Source organism: Trematomus bernacchii, unplaced genomic scaffold, assembly GCF_902827165.1.
Source record: "Trematomus bernacchii unplaced genomic scaffold, fTreBer1.1, whole genome shotgun sequence".
NCBI lineage: Eukaryota > Metazoa > Chordata > Actinopteri > Perciformes > Nototheniidae > Trematomus > Trematomus bernacchii.
The window spans coordinates 14,142,273-14,161,629 of record NW_022988050.1 but is presented as its reverse complement, the minus strand read 5'-3'; the positions used below and the strand labels follow the sequence as shown (position 1 = coordinate 14,161,629).

General features: G+C 39.1%; 1 protein-coding gene across 1 annotated transcript in view; it reads right to left on the bottom strand.

Annotated features, from left to right (window-relative positions):
- Positions 1 to 1,512: 1,512 nt before the first annotated feature.
- Positions 1,513 to 19,357, bottom strand: part of tbkbp1 (TBK1 binding protein 1) — a 65,915-nt gene continuing 48,070 nt past the window's right edge. The window contains exons 7-10 of the mRNA XM_034119922.1: positions 18,671 to 18,732; positions 12,758 to 12,873; positions 9,958 to 10,745; positions 1,513 to 6,524 (exon numbers count right to left, since the gene is read on the bottom strand). Coding sequence (XP_033975813.1) covers positions 6,396 to 6,524; positions 9,958 to 10,745; positions 12,758 to 12,873; positions 18,671 to 18,732 — 1,095 coding nt within the window. The 3' untranslated portion in view covers positions 1,513 to 6,395. The remainder of the gene's footprint in view (positions 6,525 to 9,957; positions 10,746 to 12,757; positions 12,874 to 18,670; positions 18,733 to 19,357) is intronic.

The following is a 19,357-nucleotide window of genomic DNA, read 5'->3' as shown; positions in this document are numbered from 1 at the left end:
CAGCAACAAACGAGAAGAAACAAGGTGAGGTTTATTGGAAAAACCGAAATTACAAAAAAAAAGTGACTTCTAAGAAATGAGTGTGTTTGCGCATTTAGGATGATGCAAGCGTTTTGGTGTGTGTTTTGTTTTTGTGTCGGTACAGAGTGGTTGTTTTTGATCAGTGAGCAGAAGTGCTGCTTTTCATCCCTCAGTGAGTTCTTGTGGTTTTTCTCTGTTTGTTTCTGCGTAGCTTAGTGCTGCCTCTGTAGCTTCTCATATACCTAAGTCTACAATGTTTTGTGGTTTTGTGGCCCGGATGGGTGGGTGCATTTTAATTTTTTCCTGAGGTAGACTATGCATTGAGGTTAGCGGCATAGAGCTTAAGATGTAAGAAACTAGCTTTGTAAGAATCTTGGTCGCTGAGGGAGGTAAACAAAATGACCTTGACTTCACACAAAGCGGGTATGGGCATTTTGCTCTGTGGCTCGTTTGTATACGCAAACCAAGATTACTTTTTTTTTACATTTTCTTCATATTTATGACCCAAGACATGTCAATACATCTATTTCTAAGTCATGTTGCCTCACACACTATGTGTGTAGATCACAAAACAACAAACAGTCCATCGATCGTTTTTAATTGTATATTAATTAGTTAACGTTATTCATGACAGTAACATCATGTTCTTAAATAAAAACCTTTTTTGGGAGTTTCAGCTCGTTTAAACACCGTTGAATAAAGTAGATGCCAAGGTTTAATTTATCAAAACTATAAAGTATCAATTATTAATTATAGTGATTCATTAATGAATAGTTGTACAGCTTTTTGTGTTTAAGGGAGCAATCAACCCTGCTGTTCTTAATTTAGACATTGATGAATAAAATAAGGCTTAGCAATCCATTAGATGGTATCTTTCATTATTAATTATAATTTTGTATATGTATTTTCCTTAGGATATCAATCACTTAAAGATATGTTGACGCTAGTGAAACATGGAAATACAACGATTAAACAACTAAACAAAGAATAGGGTACAGAATCATCATCTTTACTTTACTTAAGATGTAGATTTTAGTACATTATTTTTACAAGATAAATGTAATTAATCACCTACAAGGATAAACCAACATCGACCACTAATTTAGCTGTAATGCAAGCTCATAATCTGGGAAACTAGTCTCTAAAAAAGTCCAATATCAGATGTTTGCTGAAAGCAGAACTTTTAAGAATGCAGCACACACACAAATGTAATATTTAAGAATACATACAGAAGTTATGTTTGATTGTAACGCTTCTTAAGGTGTTTTAAAGGCAAGCACATTGAAGAAGACTTCCCTAGTGGCTGTAATATTTTTGACATGTTTCCCCCCTCATCTGTGCTTTTCAACAAAAAGTGGGTAACTTCTGTGATGATATATTTGTATGTGCTTCACAAGTTCTAAATTGAATCACAAAACAGAAAAATAATGTAAACATGTGGCCGGGGGCAAATATCATCATGATTTGTGCATACAGATGCCAGTTCACACATTATTTCAGTGCATGTTCCAGTTTATTTAATAGAATATTTACAGACAAAGAGAGAAAGAAAAAGTGAATCTTCATGAACCTTTGTTGCTGCTTTCCTTTAGTTAATCACACTCGTAAAGGTCTTTGAATGCCAGCAGTGTTGTTGCACCACACAGACGTTAGGTAGAGTAGACATTATTTCTCATTAGTGTAGTCGTGGAGAGTTCATTAGTGCTGAGGTCTTTGTGTGCGCTTAGTGTTACCCAGGAGACTCGCTAGCTACTTACAGGAGAGAGGAGCTATACAAGAATGAAAAGTCTGGCCTTTTTAAAACTGTTTCTCTTTGTTGGACCTAGCCGTTTGCCTCCTGAGTAAATCTGAGGGACATTTTGGAGTGAAATTCCATGATAAAGAAACATTTAATATAATCTAACACTGACAGAACTCTGTTATCTCCTGAGTAAACCAAAGTGGTTGTTAGGAAACATAAAAAGAAGAAAAACAGATGAGATCTTGACAGTCAGAAGCCACAAAAGAAAAATCTTAAATCCTGAACAATAGATTCTTATCTTCATGTGACCTCAGAACAGCTTCTGTATACTTGCAGATGTGCTACAGCACAAACATCAGTGTGCATCACACTGTGAGCTCGTACTGTGTGTGTGTGTACTGTGTGTGTGTGTGTGTGTACTGTGTGTGTGTGTACTATGTGTGTTCACTCTGCTTTGCCGCTTTTGGCCAACAGGCTGTGGTTTGAAAACATCCCGGCCACCATTGACCACAATGCAGCAGCTTCCTCCTCACTGACATGAACAAGAAGCACGCTAAACTCTGCAATGTCCTCTGTCAGGAAACTATTTGTTGTCTTTGGTTGCGAGCCAATGTGGGTCCTCATTTTTTGGAAAAAAGTGCAACGTTTCTTTACCTGCTGCACTTAAGCATTTCCTTTATGAAAAAATGTTTGCAATCTGAATTCATATACAAATCAAATAACAGTTATCATAAAGATTCCAAATGCAGTTTAACTTGTTGTTTATGATGCAACATTATATCATCGTCAGTGAAGTCAGATGCACATTTTGATCTTTATTTGCTGCATGAAAAAATCATTCTGGAAAAATATTAATCAAGGTCCTATATCTGTATAGTGTACGGAAGCCCTAAATGGCCATTGTTTATCCATTTCCCTGTGACAAGATCATTTTACTTGTTTTCTAGAGATCACAAGTCACTCGTGTCCTTATCTCGAAATAACAAATGTATTTTTTCGGATATAACCGAATTATCTCCATGGTTTAAATATTGAATTCCTCTATTTCTGCGATAACTAAGTAATGTTACTTGTTTTCTAGCGATGACAAAACATTTTTGTCATTATCTCGAAATAACAAATGTTGTTTTCCCAATATACTGAATACTTTTGTTGAGACCTAATTATGACACAATTAAAGACTGTGAGAAAACCATGGTTTTAAAATAAAATGCAATAAGCATAGGCCCAGATCTCGTTGTCTCGACAAAACATAAACTGTATCACAGAAAAAAATAAGAAATTATATTGTTTGAACCATGGCCATTTAAGGCTTCCGTAGAATCCCTGAAACCTTCAGGTAAACATTCATCTTTGATTTTTCTTCAAACATAGTGTAGTCTGAAAGGGCTCACTGTCACACATCCCACAGTTTACAACAAATAAACTCTTATCTGCAGGCTGTAGGTGGATATAAGTTGACTACAAGAGGACATACTACTACATAGTGAGTAAAGTTGTAGGGTAATTCTTGTATAAAAGTCGCATAAATTCATACGTAGTGTGGTGGTGGCTGGGATTGTAGGTATATACCGATGTACAGACACTTCAATTTGAAGTTGTTGAATAATGGAGAACATGTTGCATTAGCCTTACACACTTACAAAAAAAAAATACCTTTCTGTACACAACTTTAAATACCTTTATACACAGAGTGATATAGGAACATACATACAGTATAGAATAATTGGGAGTCAATAAAGCCCTCGCGATTTAATGGTCAAGTATCTCGGTATACTGCCTTGAAGTTTTTATTGTACACCTCAGGATGTTGTTCCTTTTTAAAGATAATTCACGTCTTTTACAGTTACATTCCATCAGTTACAATAATCACCAAGTGAATTGCTGAAATCTCTGAGCTAAAAATAGGTCTAATGGGACAAAATAACATTAGCAATAATAGGAGTATTGTTTATTCAGATCAAGATCCCAACAGGGGCTCATAAAGGTGATTAATGGGGCAGGAAGTTAGAAGATTGCTAGACATGATTGTGTTTGTTGTTGACTTCTTTGAACTTCACACTATTTCTTGTGAAATTCTCAAATGTTTTCAGGGTTTCCCCAGGATGTGGTTAGTGGAGGTGGTAGGTGATTTCTTTTTTTTTGAAATAATACTTAAATTATGAAAGGATCAATAAATTGATGTCACATTCTCAGCTACAGTAAATACCACAAATCCTGCCGCATCTCGTCTTGATACACTTTTTAGGGCCTCTGAATTGAGACTGAAATGTAACGCATGATGGAATTGAGTTTAACTTGGATGACTTTTACCCCCCAATTTGCCCCTTTGTGAAACAGCAAGACGTTCTAACAGTGCAGTCTGGATTAGAAAGCCGTAGAATCCAAAATACCTGTGGCTTATTAGCATTGTTGCACCATTTTCTTTCATTTAACCTCCACTTTCGAAGTAAAAACGACTTAACAAAAGAGAGGTAATTTGAAGAACAGCTATGCGACAGAAGTTGATAGTACAAATATGTTTTTTTATAAACTAGGAGGACTTTAGGTGACGGAGCTAAACTAACAAGCTAACAAGTTTGCTAACAGCTTGCAGTAATTTGATTTCCCTGTTAAATAACTATTTATTGAACAAAATGGTGAATGAAAAAGTCAAGGGAGAGTTAACAGGCTAGCTGATAGCATGTTAGCGGTTACCTTGCTAGCAACAGCAGTTCAGCAACTCTTCTGGCGGTGTTAGTGCTCACCCTGATCTCAGCAATTAACCTGGTTAGTACAATGCTATCATAACCAACAGAACCGTTATCTGAACTCTCAAGAAATGTTTTCTTTCAGTCATATACTGTATTTCTTGACCCCTTTTGGAAAAAATTGGTCTTTCTTTTTTACCTTCAAAGAAAATGTGCAGCCTAGAGCAAAGCTTCTAGGATTCAGTGTGTTGCTTAGAGAGAACTACAGGGGTTGTTGCCACTATCATCACATTTCATGTCTTCAGTAACTTTTAACCAGTGTGGGTAGGTTTGCTGGGAGGTCCCCTTCATAAGAAACTGCACATGGAAACCAAAAGCCTTAGTTTAGCTGACATCAGAGTAACTTTGTTGTTGTTTTTTCTGGTATTTTTCTCCAAAAGAAGTTCAAGTCCCATAAGTAGATCTCCAGTAAAGAATCAATCGCGATTAAAAATTAAACCCAGGTATCAAAAGAAGGGTATACTGTCATTGCTGGAACCCTGCAGAGATAACTTTGCTGTTTGGAGACGAAGTTCCTGGTATCAGATCTCCAAGATAGAAACACAATACACTTAAAAAGTCTGCCACTTTTCCTCAAAGTCTTATCTCATGCAGCCGTGGGTTTGGTGTATTGTTTTTTATTGGATGGTCTGGGCAGTGGTGACATCAAACTGATTTGAAAGTCAGATCTTTAGGAAGACCAAAGAGAATCCCAGTTGTTTATTTCAAAGTCTTTGTACAGAAAACCACCTCGTGCGTTGGGATTTGACAAACTGTTTTGTATATACAGCAGTGGGCAAGCACACCAACATGGAACATGTGGTGCATTAACATTTGCAAAAATATATTTTCATATTTTTTTGCCTTACAGATGGACAATATAAATAGTAAATCATTCATGGAAAATATACACAGGGACTGAAAACGGATACATTGTATAGGCGTCGCCAACATAAAGTGCTGAGTTAATTGGATTTTTAAACAAGCCGCAAGCATTAAGGTATATTCGGACTAAAAATATCCCTCGACCTGTATAGAAGACACATCAACATCAGTGCCCCGCCCTGCAGGGCATCATAACTCTGTTCGGGTTAAAACCGCTTTCAAGCTGATCCAAACATACTTTCACATTCCTTTTCCCCAGCTTGATTTGTCAGTAGGCGAAATGAGACTGGAATGTTTTACACTTTATTGAATGGAAAAAGAAACCTTATTTTAGAGAAGTGAAAGTGACCTGGCATCAAATCTTGATTAGCAATCAGAGTTCCTTCACAGTGTCGTTCTGTGCTCTTACGACTAATCATTCATCAGGTCGGACCGATTCAATAAATCAGCTTCTACCAGATCACTGTTCTTGGCCCCCTGCCGCACAGAAACCTATGCAACATATACTGTTTGTGTTTGAAACGGGTATACAGTATTTCAAGCTAAATGGTGAGAACAGTAGAAAGATGCCTCAGATCTCCCTGACGAACACTGAAACTAGCTTTTTTGACATGCAGAGCCCCTGAACCTGCCAGCTCTCATAAATCCTCTTTGGCTTACTTTGCTAAATCAAAGTGTGCTATACTGTGAAGCGAACAACAACACGATACCTGAAACTGCGTCAAACCGCACAACAAGACTCATAACAAAACAGCAGCAACCAGAACCAGTGATTATACAGGCAGAGCTGCCTTTAAGGACTCTGCATGTGGAATCCAGGATAGACTCGTGTTGAAGTACTTCACAAATATAACTGACACCTGCGCTCATTTTGCTTCCCCATCTAGAGAGACTCTGTTCTCACAAAGCTAACTGGTGTTTCTGTGTTTTGACTTTCCTGCTGGCCAGGCTTGCGAATTCTCTAACATTATCTATAAGAGGAGAGCGCAGATGTATGCGCGGGCTTGTTGCCATGGCAATCAGATCTTGCTGTTCTCCAGGTGGGAGTCAATGTGCTTGATGAGGGCATCGTCAGGGTAACCAACAGGGAATATCAGCTGGCAGAGGGGGCAGCTCCGCATGTCGCTCTCCTCCGTCTCCATCCAGAGCTGTAGGGGATAACACACACACACACACACACACACACACACACACACACACACACACACACACACACACACACACACACACACACACACACACACACACACACACACACACACACACACACACACACACACACACACACACACACACACACACACACACACACACACACACACACACACACACACACACACACACACACACACACACACAGAGAGCGATACAGGAATTATAGATCACATGCCACCCTCAATTTACTTCACTGGATTGTATTAGTCATTCTGTGGGAGGCAACACAATCATATCACTACTTGGTGAGTGACCACTTCAGACTTACACAACAGGGTTTTGCCATATAATAGGTCGACTGGTACTACATCCAGGAGGAAACTCTCATCTATGCACTGATTCATTGTGTTAGACAGCTACGTTTAGAAAGAATACTTATTAGAGCAAAGTTAATATCCATTACATGTCCATGCGTTATTTTGAATTGCCCACCAGGTAGTATTTTAAACAGGACAACATCATTTTCAGTGCCTTCCAAAATTGTTGAAATCCTCGTCACAAAAATGCAAAGTTGAAGCCAAACATTAAAGTTTGGTTACCTTCATCAAAATGGTAAAAAGCAACTTGGCATTTCACGATTACTCATTTTGTTGGGTGATGTACTGTCCAAGAAATAATTGTATCAAAGGATAATAAGTCCAAAATGTAGCTTTTGTGGCAAGCCTTAAATAAACCGAGATAGCCTGTAGGAAATGGGGAAACAAACAGTTGTCTTGCTTCTCAAATCCAGCATCTTGTTGTACCTTTTGTCCACCCCGATCTTCTACAATAGACACCAGTAATAAGTCCTATAGTTTCTAGAAGGCTTTGCCACCAATGTTAAACTATGTTGTTTCAGCTCATTTCTGAAATCAACTTATGCAATTTTCTTGCAAGGGTGGAACAGCTAACCTGGCACTGTCACAAGTTTAAAAATGAACACCCCGAAGCTGTTTATTTACATGATTGTTCAAGTTAAGTTACAGGTTATTCATACATCGTGGACTGCTGACTGCCATCTCTGTATTTAGCACTGATGCCAGTTTTGGCTGGTGATTTCTAGCTTTTACTTTACTCAGGGTGCGTACGGGTGCTGGAAATCCTTGAAAATGCTTGAAATTGTACGAGGTGTTTTCAAGGTTTGAAAAGTGCTTGAATTTTGGGAATGGTGCTTGAATTTGGGATAAAGTACTTGAAATTGTAAATGCTTTACTTCGCTTTTTAGATTAAAAGAAAATAAAGAAGTCGGAGCGCGCTTAATTGCTTCGCTTTTACATAAAACAGCTCCGCTCCGGCCTTCCCGCGCGATGCGCGTGACCGGCAAGTATTTTTGTTACGTATGTGACCTGGGCATTCTGATGAGAGTGATAGATGACAGTATGCCAGGAGGTTGCCGTTTCAACGAGCGTTGGCTAGCAGAAGACAAATACAAGCCATGGCTAAGACGAGGGTCAAGCGAAGCCCAAGAGTAGCCTCCTGCAAAGTGTGCAACAATAACGATGCGAGAGTCTGCGTTGACGAGCCACACACCACACGAAAGGTACGCCGTAGTAAAGCATTTTAGATTAGGCTATCGTTGCATGTAAAATACATGACACTTTTCTCTGTGCGCGACAAAACAAGCTCGCCAAAATGGCTTCACTAGTCTGGCAGTATTTTAAGTGTCCGAAAATAACAATAAAATAGCGGTATGCAACGTGTGTGTGAAGCAGAAATCCTGCAGCTCCACCCGCTGTGACGGACCGGTGAGCGAAGCAGAACACACATTAAGAGTTAGACCTAACACACTTAGCTATTTGATCTACCTCTGGAACAAGCTAAACTAGTTATAAATATATTTATTCTTCACTGTCGGGTCGCTCATTACTGGATCAGTGAGCTGCAGGAGATACTGACGGGCTGTCAGGAGAGAGAGAGAGGGAGAGAGGAAAAGAGAGCGCTTCCGCTCATTTCTCCCGTGTTATTATCCCAAGTTAATGTAAACTTGAATAATGTACTTAATTTGAATGTAATAATTATGTTGGTTGGTTGTTTGTGGAAGCGCCAGTGAATGAGCCCCATTAACTGAGTTTTAAACATCACTTTAAATGGAAGATCCCCATAGGCCCCGCCCACTCGATCGGATCGGTGATCGGTATCGGCCGATACTGATTCCGGCGATCGGCCCCAAAATTGGCGATCGGAGCATCCCTAAATATTATATATGATATGTTTTATAATGATTGATCATGAAAGTGTTCTCAAAGCTGGTAAAGGTGCAGCTAGTTTGAATGACTTTGTATACTGCAGGGTAGCTTGTGAATTTACTCCAGGTGGAACTAAAGTCTGATTTAACACTTGATTAGATTTCTCATCATTCATCCACATCTGTAAAGTAACTAAAGGTATTAAATACATGTAGTGGAGTACACCATCTACCTCTGACTTATGTTTACTGCCAACCTAAAAGTACCTCAAAAATAGTAATCAATAATGTATTGAAAAGTTATTTGGCTGATTGTTTTATATTGGCTCAGCCAGGTTATATGGGATGCCCAGTCTACGTACAGATGGGTCACTCATTTTGAAAAATTAAACTAGGTTTATTTTCTTTAATTTTTCATCCTCATGTAGAATGCTATTATGAAACACACATTTGGTTGTTTATAGCACATCTGATTTAATGTGAGGTAGGGAAATAATCATTTGAGTATAAGTATGTGTATATAAATATGTAATTTACAACAGCTGTAAGATGCTTGAAAAGCTTGAAAATGCACCTTGAAAATGCTTGAAAAGTGCTTGAATTTGACTTTGGAAAAGGTGTAAGAACCCTGTTTACTGTCACAATGGTATTATTCCATGCAACCCTATTTTGAAGAAACTGTGCATGTAATTGCACCCAGCTGATGTTTGACAACAAATACTAAAACTTACTGTATGTTCTCACTGTTAAACGACACAAGTTTCTGTTTGTGTACTTTACATAGACAATTTGTTATTTAGTCTTAAGGCTTTAGAGATGTTGTACATTTTCGTTGTGGACAGGGCTGTTTTCTTTCCTTTATGCTAAGCTAAGCCAAACATACTTGACTAATAAAAACTTGCTTTAAGAAAAAAAGCAAAACATTTCTGTTATGTAATTATTTTAAAGGAACTAGAAAGCAACATGAGGAAGATGGAGGCCTTTAAGAAGATTTTGACCTTTAGTGCGAAAAATACCTACTCATTGGAAAGAGTATTGGTGTTAAAAAAAAGTCATTTTGTGTGAAACAGCTCAGCACTCTCACAGTTGTGGCAAATTGCTACTTTGGAAAATGTTTCACTGCTGCAACTTAATAGTTTCAGAACCACTCGCACGTCTACAACTGTAGATGTAACTTAGTCGTACACCTTGTTTTTACTCACGTTGATGGAGGGCCAGGACTGAGCGTGCTCTGCTGACATGTAGCCGGGCTGCGGGTGGCAGCTGAGGGTGTTAGACCTCTGAGGGATGGGGAACACGGAGCAGGACGCCGGGCCCCTCATCACGCCACTGGGCACTGTAGAAGAGAGCACGCCAAGGGTCCGTGGGGGGCTGATGGGATGCGGGCAGTTCCACTCTTCCTCATCTTCAGAGGACTGTGGAGGCTGGGGGGCCGGTGTAGAAGGAGCAGGAGGCTCAAAATGCAAGTGCGCCACCTCAGACAGAGGGAATGGCATCTCTCTCGAGTGGCGCATGGAGCTCTCTCCGAGGCCCCCGTCCCCTCCTGAACCGCCTTGATGGTGGGACGGGGAGCCTCTGTGCTGCAGTCCTCCGTGAGGAGAGCCCCCATGTTGGGCCTGTTGTTTTGCGTAGCCGTCAATGTAGGGCCGGGGCTTAGGCAGGGTGGAGACGGGGTCCAGGGAGAAGCGGGGCGGGCAGTGGTAGGCGGAGGGGTCCGACACCTCGGAGTAACTGCGGCGGCCCTGGAAGCTGGCCCTCAGGTGCTGGCTGGGGGGCCGGCAGGAGTAAGAGGCCGGTCCGTCGTTGACGTCGAGCAGGGGGGAGCGGCGGTGCATGTCTGGGGAGAGGCGTTGCAGCACAGGGGAGCGTCTCTGTTGGATGGGGGAGTGGTGGGATGGAGGGGGGACCGGAGAGTGGCGCTGAGAGATGGGCGAGTGGCGCTGAGACACTGGGGAGTGGCGCTGGTGGTGGATGGGAGAGTGACGCTGGACTGAGGGAAGAAAAACAAACGTGTAGAAACATATTTAAAAGGAACGTTGGAAGATTTGACTACACTACAGTATACAGCAGATATGTATGTCATTTATTTGTGTATAGTGGTCTGGCCTGGACCCTTTACTGTCATTTAAGTTTAGGGCCACAACAAACCATTATTTTCATTATTGACCTGCTGATTGTTTTACCGCCCTTTTTGCTTAAAAAATTACAAAAAAGTGGCCGATTCTTTTTTTGTTGATTGACTAATTATTGCAGCTGTAATTAAGTGATATCTTAGTGGTGCAGCATAAACTTATATTTCAGACAATAGTGATCTTCCAGCTATTTAAAATGAGAATTAATGGTAGTTACAGGTGTACACATACTTATGATTATGTAGATTTATAAAAGAGTATCCATCCAAAACACCAAGACATTACATAAATACAACTGTTTCAAGAAAGAACTGTAGACAATGTTACTGATTCAACAGTTTTATAATCCTTTCACGCCTTCACTAAATAAACCGAAAGCTTCATCAGGATATTCAGTTGAATCGGAATCAGAAAATAAATGCACATCATGATGCTCTATGCATTCATTAAAAGATTAAAATCCGTACAGTCGTATAGTTTGTGTAATAATAAGACCTGTTGATGAGTCAGTCAGCCCTATAGTCACCACTTCACTTCCCATATCAAAGAGGAAGCATCATTTATGGCCGGTTGGTTGAGGTGTTAGAGAGGGAGGGGGTGTTTTTTGCTCTGGTGCACTCTCTAGGCCTCCGAATGAGGTGGAAACACGCAAACGGGACTCTTCAGATCACGCTTACTCTCACAGGAGAGCGTTTAAGCCTCGACACAAATTCCCAAATCCCAACTGATTATTTCAACAATTAACAAAAAATATTTGTTTTGTTGTTAAAAATAGCCAAGAGGCAATCATATTTCTTGCAGGATGCTGGTACTAATTAAGATGAAGTGCCATTCAAGTCACAAAACAGCACCACGGGGAGAAGTTAACTGCAGTTTGGGGGTTTTCTTTGTTTTCCCCACTGTTAGCTGCCTTAAAATGCAGCCGTTCGTTGATTTATGCAGAATAATATCCCAGTTTGTACTATTCACAGCTCCGTAAAGGCAATGCATGCCTTTGTGTTTGTGGTACATGGTAGACGCAAAGTTGTGAGACGCTAGCTATGTGTGTGACTGTGTGCAGGAAGAGAAGGTGTTGCTACCGTTTAGCACTTGTAAGTTGAACTCCACAACATGTTTGTGTGAGTTTCTGATAACCAGCTTGTTTAAATGCCTCTATAATAATGTAAGACCTACAGTAACTTATTAGTTATTGAAATGAAATGTAGTTTTACAAACTAACCCAAATCAACTAAAACATTTGTATGTTCAATTTCAAAATGATTAGTTTTGTTTTGGTTGTGAGCCTAAGGTACCCATACCCGAACCCTATAATTACTCAATTAAAGAGAAAGAATACAATTAAATATATTTAATTTGTATGTATGAAAATCCCAAAAATCTCGGGGGGGTATACCCCCGAACCCCCCTAGGATGTTTGGACCTCGGTATTTAGGAAATCCGGGATATGGCCCTGCTCACTAACATAAGAAAGTACTTAATATGCAGAATTGAAAGTACTTTACTATGATAGAATCTTATAGTATTCTGTTTTCATCACTAATGTGTTCATGTAGACGTAGAGTATTTCAATGTTTTAGTACAATATGGAGCAATTATACATATACTTTTATACCACTGGATAGAATTGTTTTGTAAAGAGTAACTACAGTAGTAACTAATAATTTTTCATTGTAAGGTAGAAGTTGTAAATCTGCAAAAAATCTACCTCAAATTTGTACAAAGGTGGAGCAACTGATCAATTGTACTTGGTTACATTCTACCCCTGCTTTTACTCAAGTAAGGGATCTAAATACACCTTCTATCCTGAGGGACATTTGTGTAGTGGCCCAGCCTTTCAACATTTTTGATTCACAGTATTTTGCATGCTCACCTGGGCTAGCCTGCTCCTGTGACGCTTTCCTCAGGATCTCCGTCTGCTTGGAGCTCAGCGCCTGGAGGCGTCCCAGCTCCTCCGTCAGCTCCGTGTAGGCCAGAGCCAAATTCACCCTGGAGGAAGGAAGGCAATTAAGTCATTATCATAATAATTGTCATTGCAGAATATCACATTGTGGGTGGATTGTTACAATATTGCAACTCCAATCTCTGTGATGTATGGAAGTTAATCATAGTCTTTAATATTGTAAGATGTATGCAACTGTACAAATCCACACTGATCCACAGCCCTGACAAAGCCCCACAAATCAGGCCGGCTAATTGAGAGGCTTATCGGCTTATATCTTGCATGTCACGGCGCATAATTTGAAGTGCATAAAATCACACTCATGCGAGATGTGTCATGACTGTCTCAGGGGCCGCACTGACGGAGCAACTCTATTTCAAGAAGCATAAACAAGGATATGCTTCTGTGTTTTTCCCAACCATGGCAACAGGCTCAGTTATTAGATCGAAACTCATCATTGAGTCCCACAATATAAATTACTGTCAGGCATGAAACAAGTAGATATAAGGAATAATCTCTGTGCATATTTAAGCATATACTTATAAGCTTAGACAGGATAAAGAGTGATATTAACTGGATGTGGTTAGAAGCAGAGGGAGATTTGTAGGAGGATTTTGTCGAGATAGAAAGAAGAAACTATTATAGTTAGTCACTGCTGCTGCCACCTGCCCTCAAATCTGATAACACTCAGCTTATCTCAAATGTTGCAGCAATTTTTATAAACTCCCTTGTCCTGACCTGAAATTCAGTCATTCCAGCTCTGACGGTGGTAGATTAAAATGTTAATTGCAAGATGTGAAACCCTGAAATCTAACTGGAGATCTGTTAAGATCAGTGTATCCTGCCAGCGTGAGTCATTTTCTTCTGCCAAGGCCAGCTTTTTTAAATGTTTGATTACTGTCATTATGCAATAAGAAATGTGAATACAAACTTTCACAGGATACCAGACGTGCAATTACTTTTACCATCATATTTAAATCCATGTAAAAATGTTCATGTTCTGCACCGATAATACATGGTTTAGCATGTTATGCACAATGTAAACACTCATCATGAACCACTTTGCCATTCTCTCTGTTAATGGCATTTGTGACTATACAAATAATTATTAAACAGACAAGTCAAATCAAGCAATCTGATTGGTTCTTAGCCGTGATATAATGAGCGTATATCACGGGTAGAATTGTAGTTACTTTTCACAACAAGTCAGTATACAATATACAAATAATTATACCATTGCCAATACATTGTTTCCCTTTGGCAGTTTTTAACATTTATATATTTCTATAAATTATGTATTATTTAATTAATGATATATATTTAAAAAATACTTGGGTTATTTAATTATAGCGTTTATTTATAATATCATTATTAATAATTATTTTCTTGGTCATTTTTCACAGTTGATGTCAAACATATTTACACAACTAATAATAATAACAAATTAGTAATACTTTTTTTTTATAAAAATGTTTAATAAATGATTTATGAAAAAGAAGAAAGGAAAAGAAAAGAGAGAAAAGTAGAAGAGAAGAACATTTATTCTGCTTTTTCATCATTTAAAAAAAAATTGTATGCAGTTTTTTTGTATGAAATGATGTATGAAAAGCACTTTAAGTTGCCTTTGTCTTAACAATAAAACTACAGTAGTGTCAAGTCCTATGTTTTCAACCAGATATTACAAGTTTAAAGGAACAATTGAAATTCTTATGTTGGCAAATGCTCAGTCAGCATGAGCGGAAAGATACAAAATGACTTTTTTCACGTACGTAAGTGCCAACCTCAGATCTGATATAGCATCTCCGATAGATCATTTTTACCTCTTGTTGATCAGAAATTGACTTGGTTTATTCCTACATAGAGATTGTGGCAGATAAAACATTGCTATAACAAAACTTTTGCAACACATGCTGGAAATGTCTACTGCATAAATAGGAAGAGGTAACTTCCACAGAAACACCAGCACGACAAAAACAAAAAATAATTGAAAAACATTAATGTATCCTGCCTACACAGCAAATAAAGCACGCTGTCAAATAAGAAGTGTTCCCCAACACACCCGCGCAATAACTTAATTGAGTCTTCCCACTTATGTGTCTAAGCCTGCCACTTTGGTATATAACAGAAGAACACTTGGTATTCTTTTCTACTGATGAAATACAGTATTATATTCCCCTCTCAACAATCTTATGCACATATTTTTTATGTTTATCAGCGTACTGAAAAAACCTGCTTGCTGTTTTGCCACATTTTCAAACACATGGCTTCAAGTTCATGACCCCAAAATCATTTAAAATAAATCTAGGGACCCCATTTCAAATAAGTTAACAATTTAAAAAAAGAAGGCTGAAAATAACTCAAAACTTCCACTGGTTAGTTGGCGTTTAGCGACAAGCCCACCTAGTTTTCCACCCTCTGTGCTGTGACTCACAGAGAGCGGGGCATCGACCCCCCCCTTTCACCCCCACCTCAGAACAATGAACATCCCTCTTTGTGGTAAAAGTTCCACAAACCTGATGCTGACATTGTAATGAGTCAAGGTAATTTGAAATCTCCTACAAATAAATACATTAAGAGCATCGGTATGAAAATAGCAATCCTTAGGTTACTTACTGGCATGGTGGGAGTTGTAGTATTATATGATATCGCCAAAGCAACCATAAAGTGACTTCTCTCAAGTGGCTCTCAGCACTGCTTTGACTTCTTTCTTTCTAAACACAGGCGTGCACTGAATTTCTTGTCAGTTAATATGCATGCAACCCTTCCACACTTGTGCTGTCACATTTTTGAGTTTTTTGCCATTGTGTTTTGACAGCTTGTGTCAGAGACCCGGCTTTTGCTGCAACACCTTTTTACTCTCAGTCGCGTGTATAGTAAAGCAGATGTGTGAACACCTGCACAGCTCAAGTAGGCTTTCTCAATCTTTTCGGAAATTCTTAATCAGGTCGCTTGTTGGTTTTTGTCTTGGAATGTCTAAAAATACTTTGCAGCATGTGATTTTGCATTTATTCGTAGTTCCTTTGTCTTGTGTGTAACTGTGCAAACATACTGTACAATGTACAGTGCGGTGCGTAGGAGGGGTGTGATAATGCCGATGCTGCATTGAATAAAGATTCGTGCCACCGAATCAATCAGATACAAGAGTGTCCATGTGTGTGGGAGATGAAGTGTGGGCAGAAATCTGACCTCTGATCTGATCAGACGTTTCAAAGAAAGAGCCGTCACTGCAGCTGCCTGCACTCCTCTTTGTTGGCTTAAGACTAAAGCCAATACTAAGGCCAACAAAGTAATAATAATAGAAAGCAATAATGATTTTACTTTTTAAACCTGCTGGAGTTCATTCGCTAATATAAAGGACGAGGCCTACGGGGACAACTAACGTGTGAATATAAGTGATCTGGAGTCAAAATGTATCTTAGAAACGTGTCACTATGTGTCTCTTATCTGGAAAAATATATTCAGTTTGCACCTCACAGGGGGCAGGATGCTAAACAGAGGGGGCTTTTTGTTTGTCGGGCAAACAGAGGTGTCAAACAGTCCTCACGCTAAGTCACAGTGGGTTGGGCTTCGCTACCTGTTTTTTTGTAAGTAGTAATAATTTCAAATGTTTTAACAACGGGTTTCAAAAGTGCGCACAAAGGCTGGCTGGATTTTAGGAAGGATTACATTTCCAAAACACAGCATTACTTCAATGTTTTCTTGAATTTCAAACAAGTAGTGGGGGTTCAACTCAAAATCATCATGTCGTGATTTATAAGAAACAGTTCTCACTTTCTGAAAGCTGAAGAAGGATTAGTCAGTGGCTTGGGGGTGTATTGCCAGGTGGTTTTAGTGTGTGGTTGGCAAGGGCATCCCGTTTTGACTAGTTATGAGTGAGGCGAATGAAAAACCACAAACATCGTCACGAAAGCAAATATGACTGGTTTTAAGGAAAAGCCACAACCTGCATCGCCTCTTACAAAACAGATGGAAAACAAAGAGAGAAACATTACAAAAGCAAACATATTTTTTAAATGTTTGGGTAGGAGTACTTCCTGTACTCAAATATAGTTTATTTGAGGATACATGTAGAGAGAAGAAAACACGAGAAAGGTCTAAGGCACTCTCTTTTAAATAATCAGAATGCCCATAATTGTATTTTGTTCCTGCAGTGTAACATGTTTACATGCTTTAATGTTCAAAAAGTGCTTTATTTTTAGCCTTTGGAGCATTTACATTAACAAAAACCTATATAACAACCTATAGGAAAGGGAAAACCCCCAAAAGTACAAAAAAAAAGAATTTAAAAGTAAAAAAAAAACATTTACACACTTCATGAACTTTGCCATAAAGTAAGAAGACCTCTTGTTGTTTAAAAGATATTGCCTTGTTGTAACTTTAGTTTAAAGGTAGGGTAGGTAAGTTTGAGAAACCGGCTCGAGATCGCTAGAATTTGAAAATACACAACCGGAGAAAATCTGCCACTTCCTTACAGAGCCCCTCCTCCAACACACACAAACGCGCACATGACCAATGAGGGCACAAGATAAGTTTGTGCACAGATGGAAGGCTGACAGGCAGGTAGAACATCCAGTTATTTTAGCCGGGCCGGCTAAAATGATTGGTCGTGCTTTTTACAGTATTACGGCTTCCACAGATGACATTTTTTTATGGATTTTTTGTCAAAGCACTTAAGATATTCATTGCTATCGGGATGTTAAGAGCATTCCATGGAATATAACAAAAAGTGTATCTCGAGCCGGTTTCTCAAACTTACCTACCCTACCTTTAAGATATTATGACACATTTGAAGGTGGGTTTTATAAATCCACTAATTCAATTCCGGCTATCAACATTTCAACACTGGGGAAGATTTAAAAGCATCACAGTGAACCTAATTTATTGTCAAAAGCCTAAATATAAAAACATATATATAGAAATGTCCCTCAAAATATGTTAACTGATTAAATAGGGCAACGGTTCCAATGCATAATACGAAACCTCCGTTATCAATCTGTGCAGTTTACATTAAATAAGCACAATTACAAGAAAAAGGCGCCAGGAAACACGAGTATAGGCACTGTAGGTTTTCAGTGGGAGTACTGTAGGTGATATTGTTGAGTAAAACCAAAAGGTGACCAAGATCTGGAAAAAACCGTATGCTTTCACCACACACTCAGTACCAGGTCCTCCTCTTCACTGCCACTCCGTTTACTTTCAGTTTGCTCCCCATCGAAACACTTCTGGGGTTTCACTGTGTGGGAGTCATTTAAACCTGCTGCGGTTTTACTTCTTTATGTACCTTTAAACAGCTATGCTTATTGATGAAGGAATTAAGCTAATTTATTTCCACTCTGTTGTTCTTAATGGCAGGAAGTGGCAGAGTATTGAGTTGAATCAGACCAGCTTGAATGCTCTTTTTCTGTGGTTTCAGGTATAGTGGAAATAATGTAAAGATAGACACACTGGACCACTTAGAGAAGAGGAAATGGACAGGAAGGAGTTTTCCACTGTGCCTACACCGCCCCCTACTGCTCACATTAGTTAAATAAAGTAAATGCATGCACTAAGATGAATACTTCTTTATTAACGCTGCTTTTGGACCCAGCTTGTCTTGTTTCTAATGAGACCCCCGGAGATCACCTCAGCTCATCACAGCAGGATAATACAGATACAGATGAGAAGCGGCTTTGAGAGAAACATTTTCTCCTGCTGCTCTTTATTTTTTTCCTCCATCCTTGCCAAGGATGATGCTCCTCACAAACAAAACAACCCCCCACCCCTCCCTCCTGACCTTTCCTTCCATCGCTTCTAGTTTTGATTTCTTCCCCTCCCCGTGCCCAGAGATCGGCGGTGGTCACTTACTGCTCATCTCCCACCTTCTTTATCCACTCCACATCACACTGCTTGCACGGAGAAGTCATTTCCTGCCGAAGTAGAGCGTGAAATTAGATTAGCATGCAGGTGCTGGTGGAATACTGGACACAATCTGACAGTATGAGCCCATCGAACCAACATGTTGGAAGGTAATGTCGTCAGAAATAAAGTGGACGTGGGAGAAAACAGGTCCTACTCATTGATGGTTATCATCCTAGCACTGCGTGTGTGTTTATGGGCAAGAAGAAAAGGTTCACAAATGGCAATATGTCTAGCAATATTGCTCCAAAAAAGAGAAAGATAACTTTATTTTGAAAGTTGAGGTATTGCTTATTTTTATTGACTTATAAGATGTTGTAATGTAGCATTAAAATGCACCTTAACAGCTGTAATGAGTTCTTATGTTGATGTTTTGTGTTTTGTACCACTCTTATGTCTGTAGTAAATATACCCACAACCAAAAGCTTGTTAGCTTAGCTTAGCATAAAGACTGGAAACAGGGGGATACAGCTAGCAAAACAAATTCCATCTACTAGAAACTATAAAGTGATCTGATTAAAAAGTTGTTAAATCTGCACATTTCCATGCAGTTCTCCATTAATTCAAGTTATTTGTATTAATAGTTTTACATGTAAACAAAAATCTAATAAGGTTTCGAAAGCTGAAGCATATGAA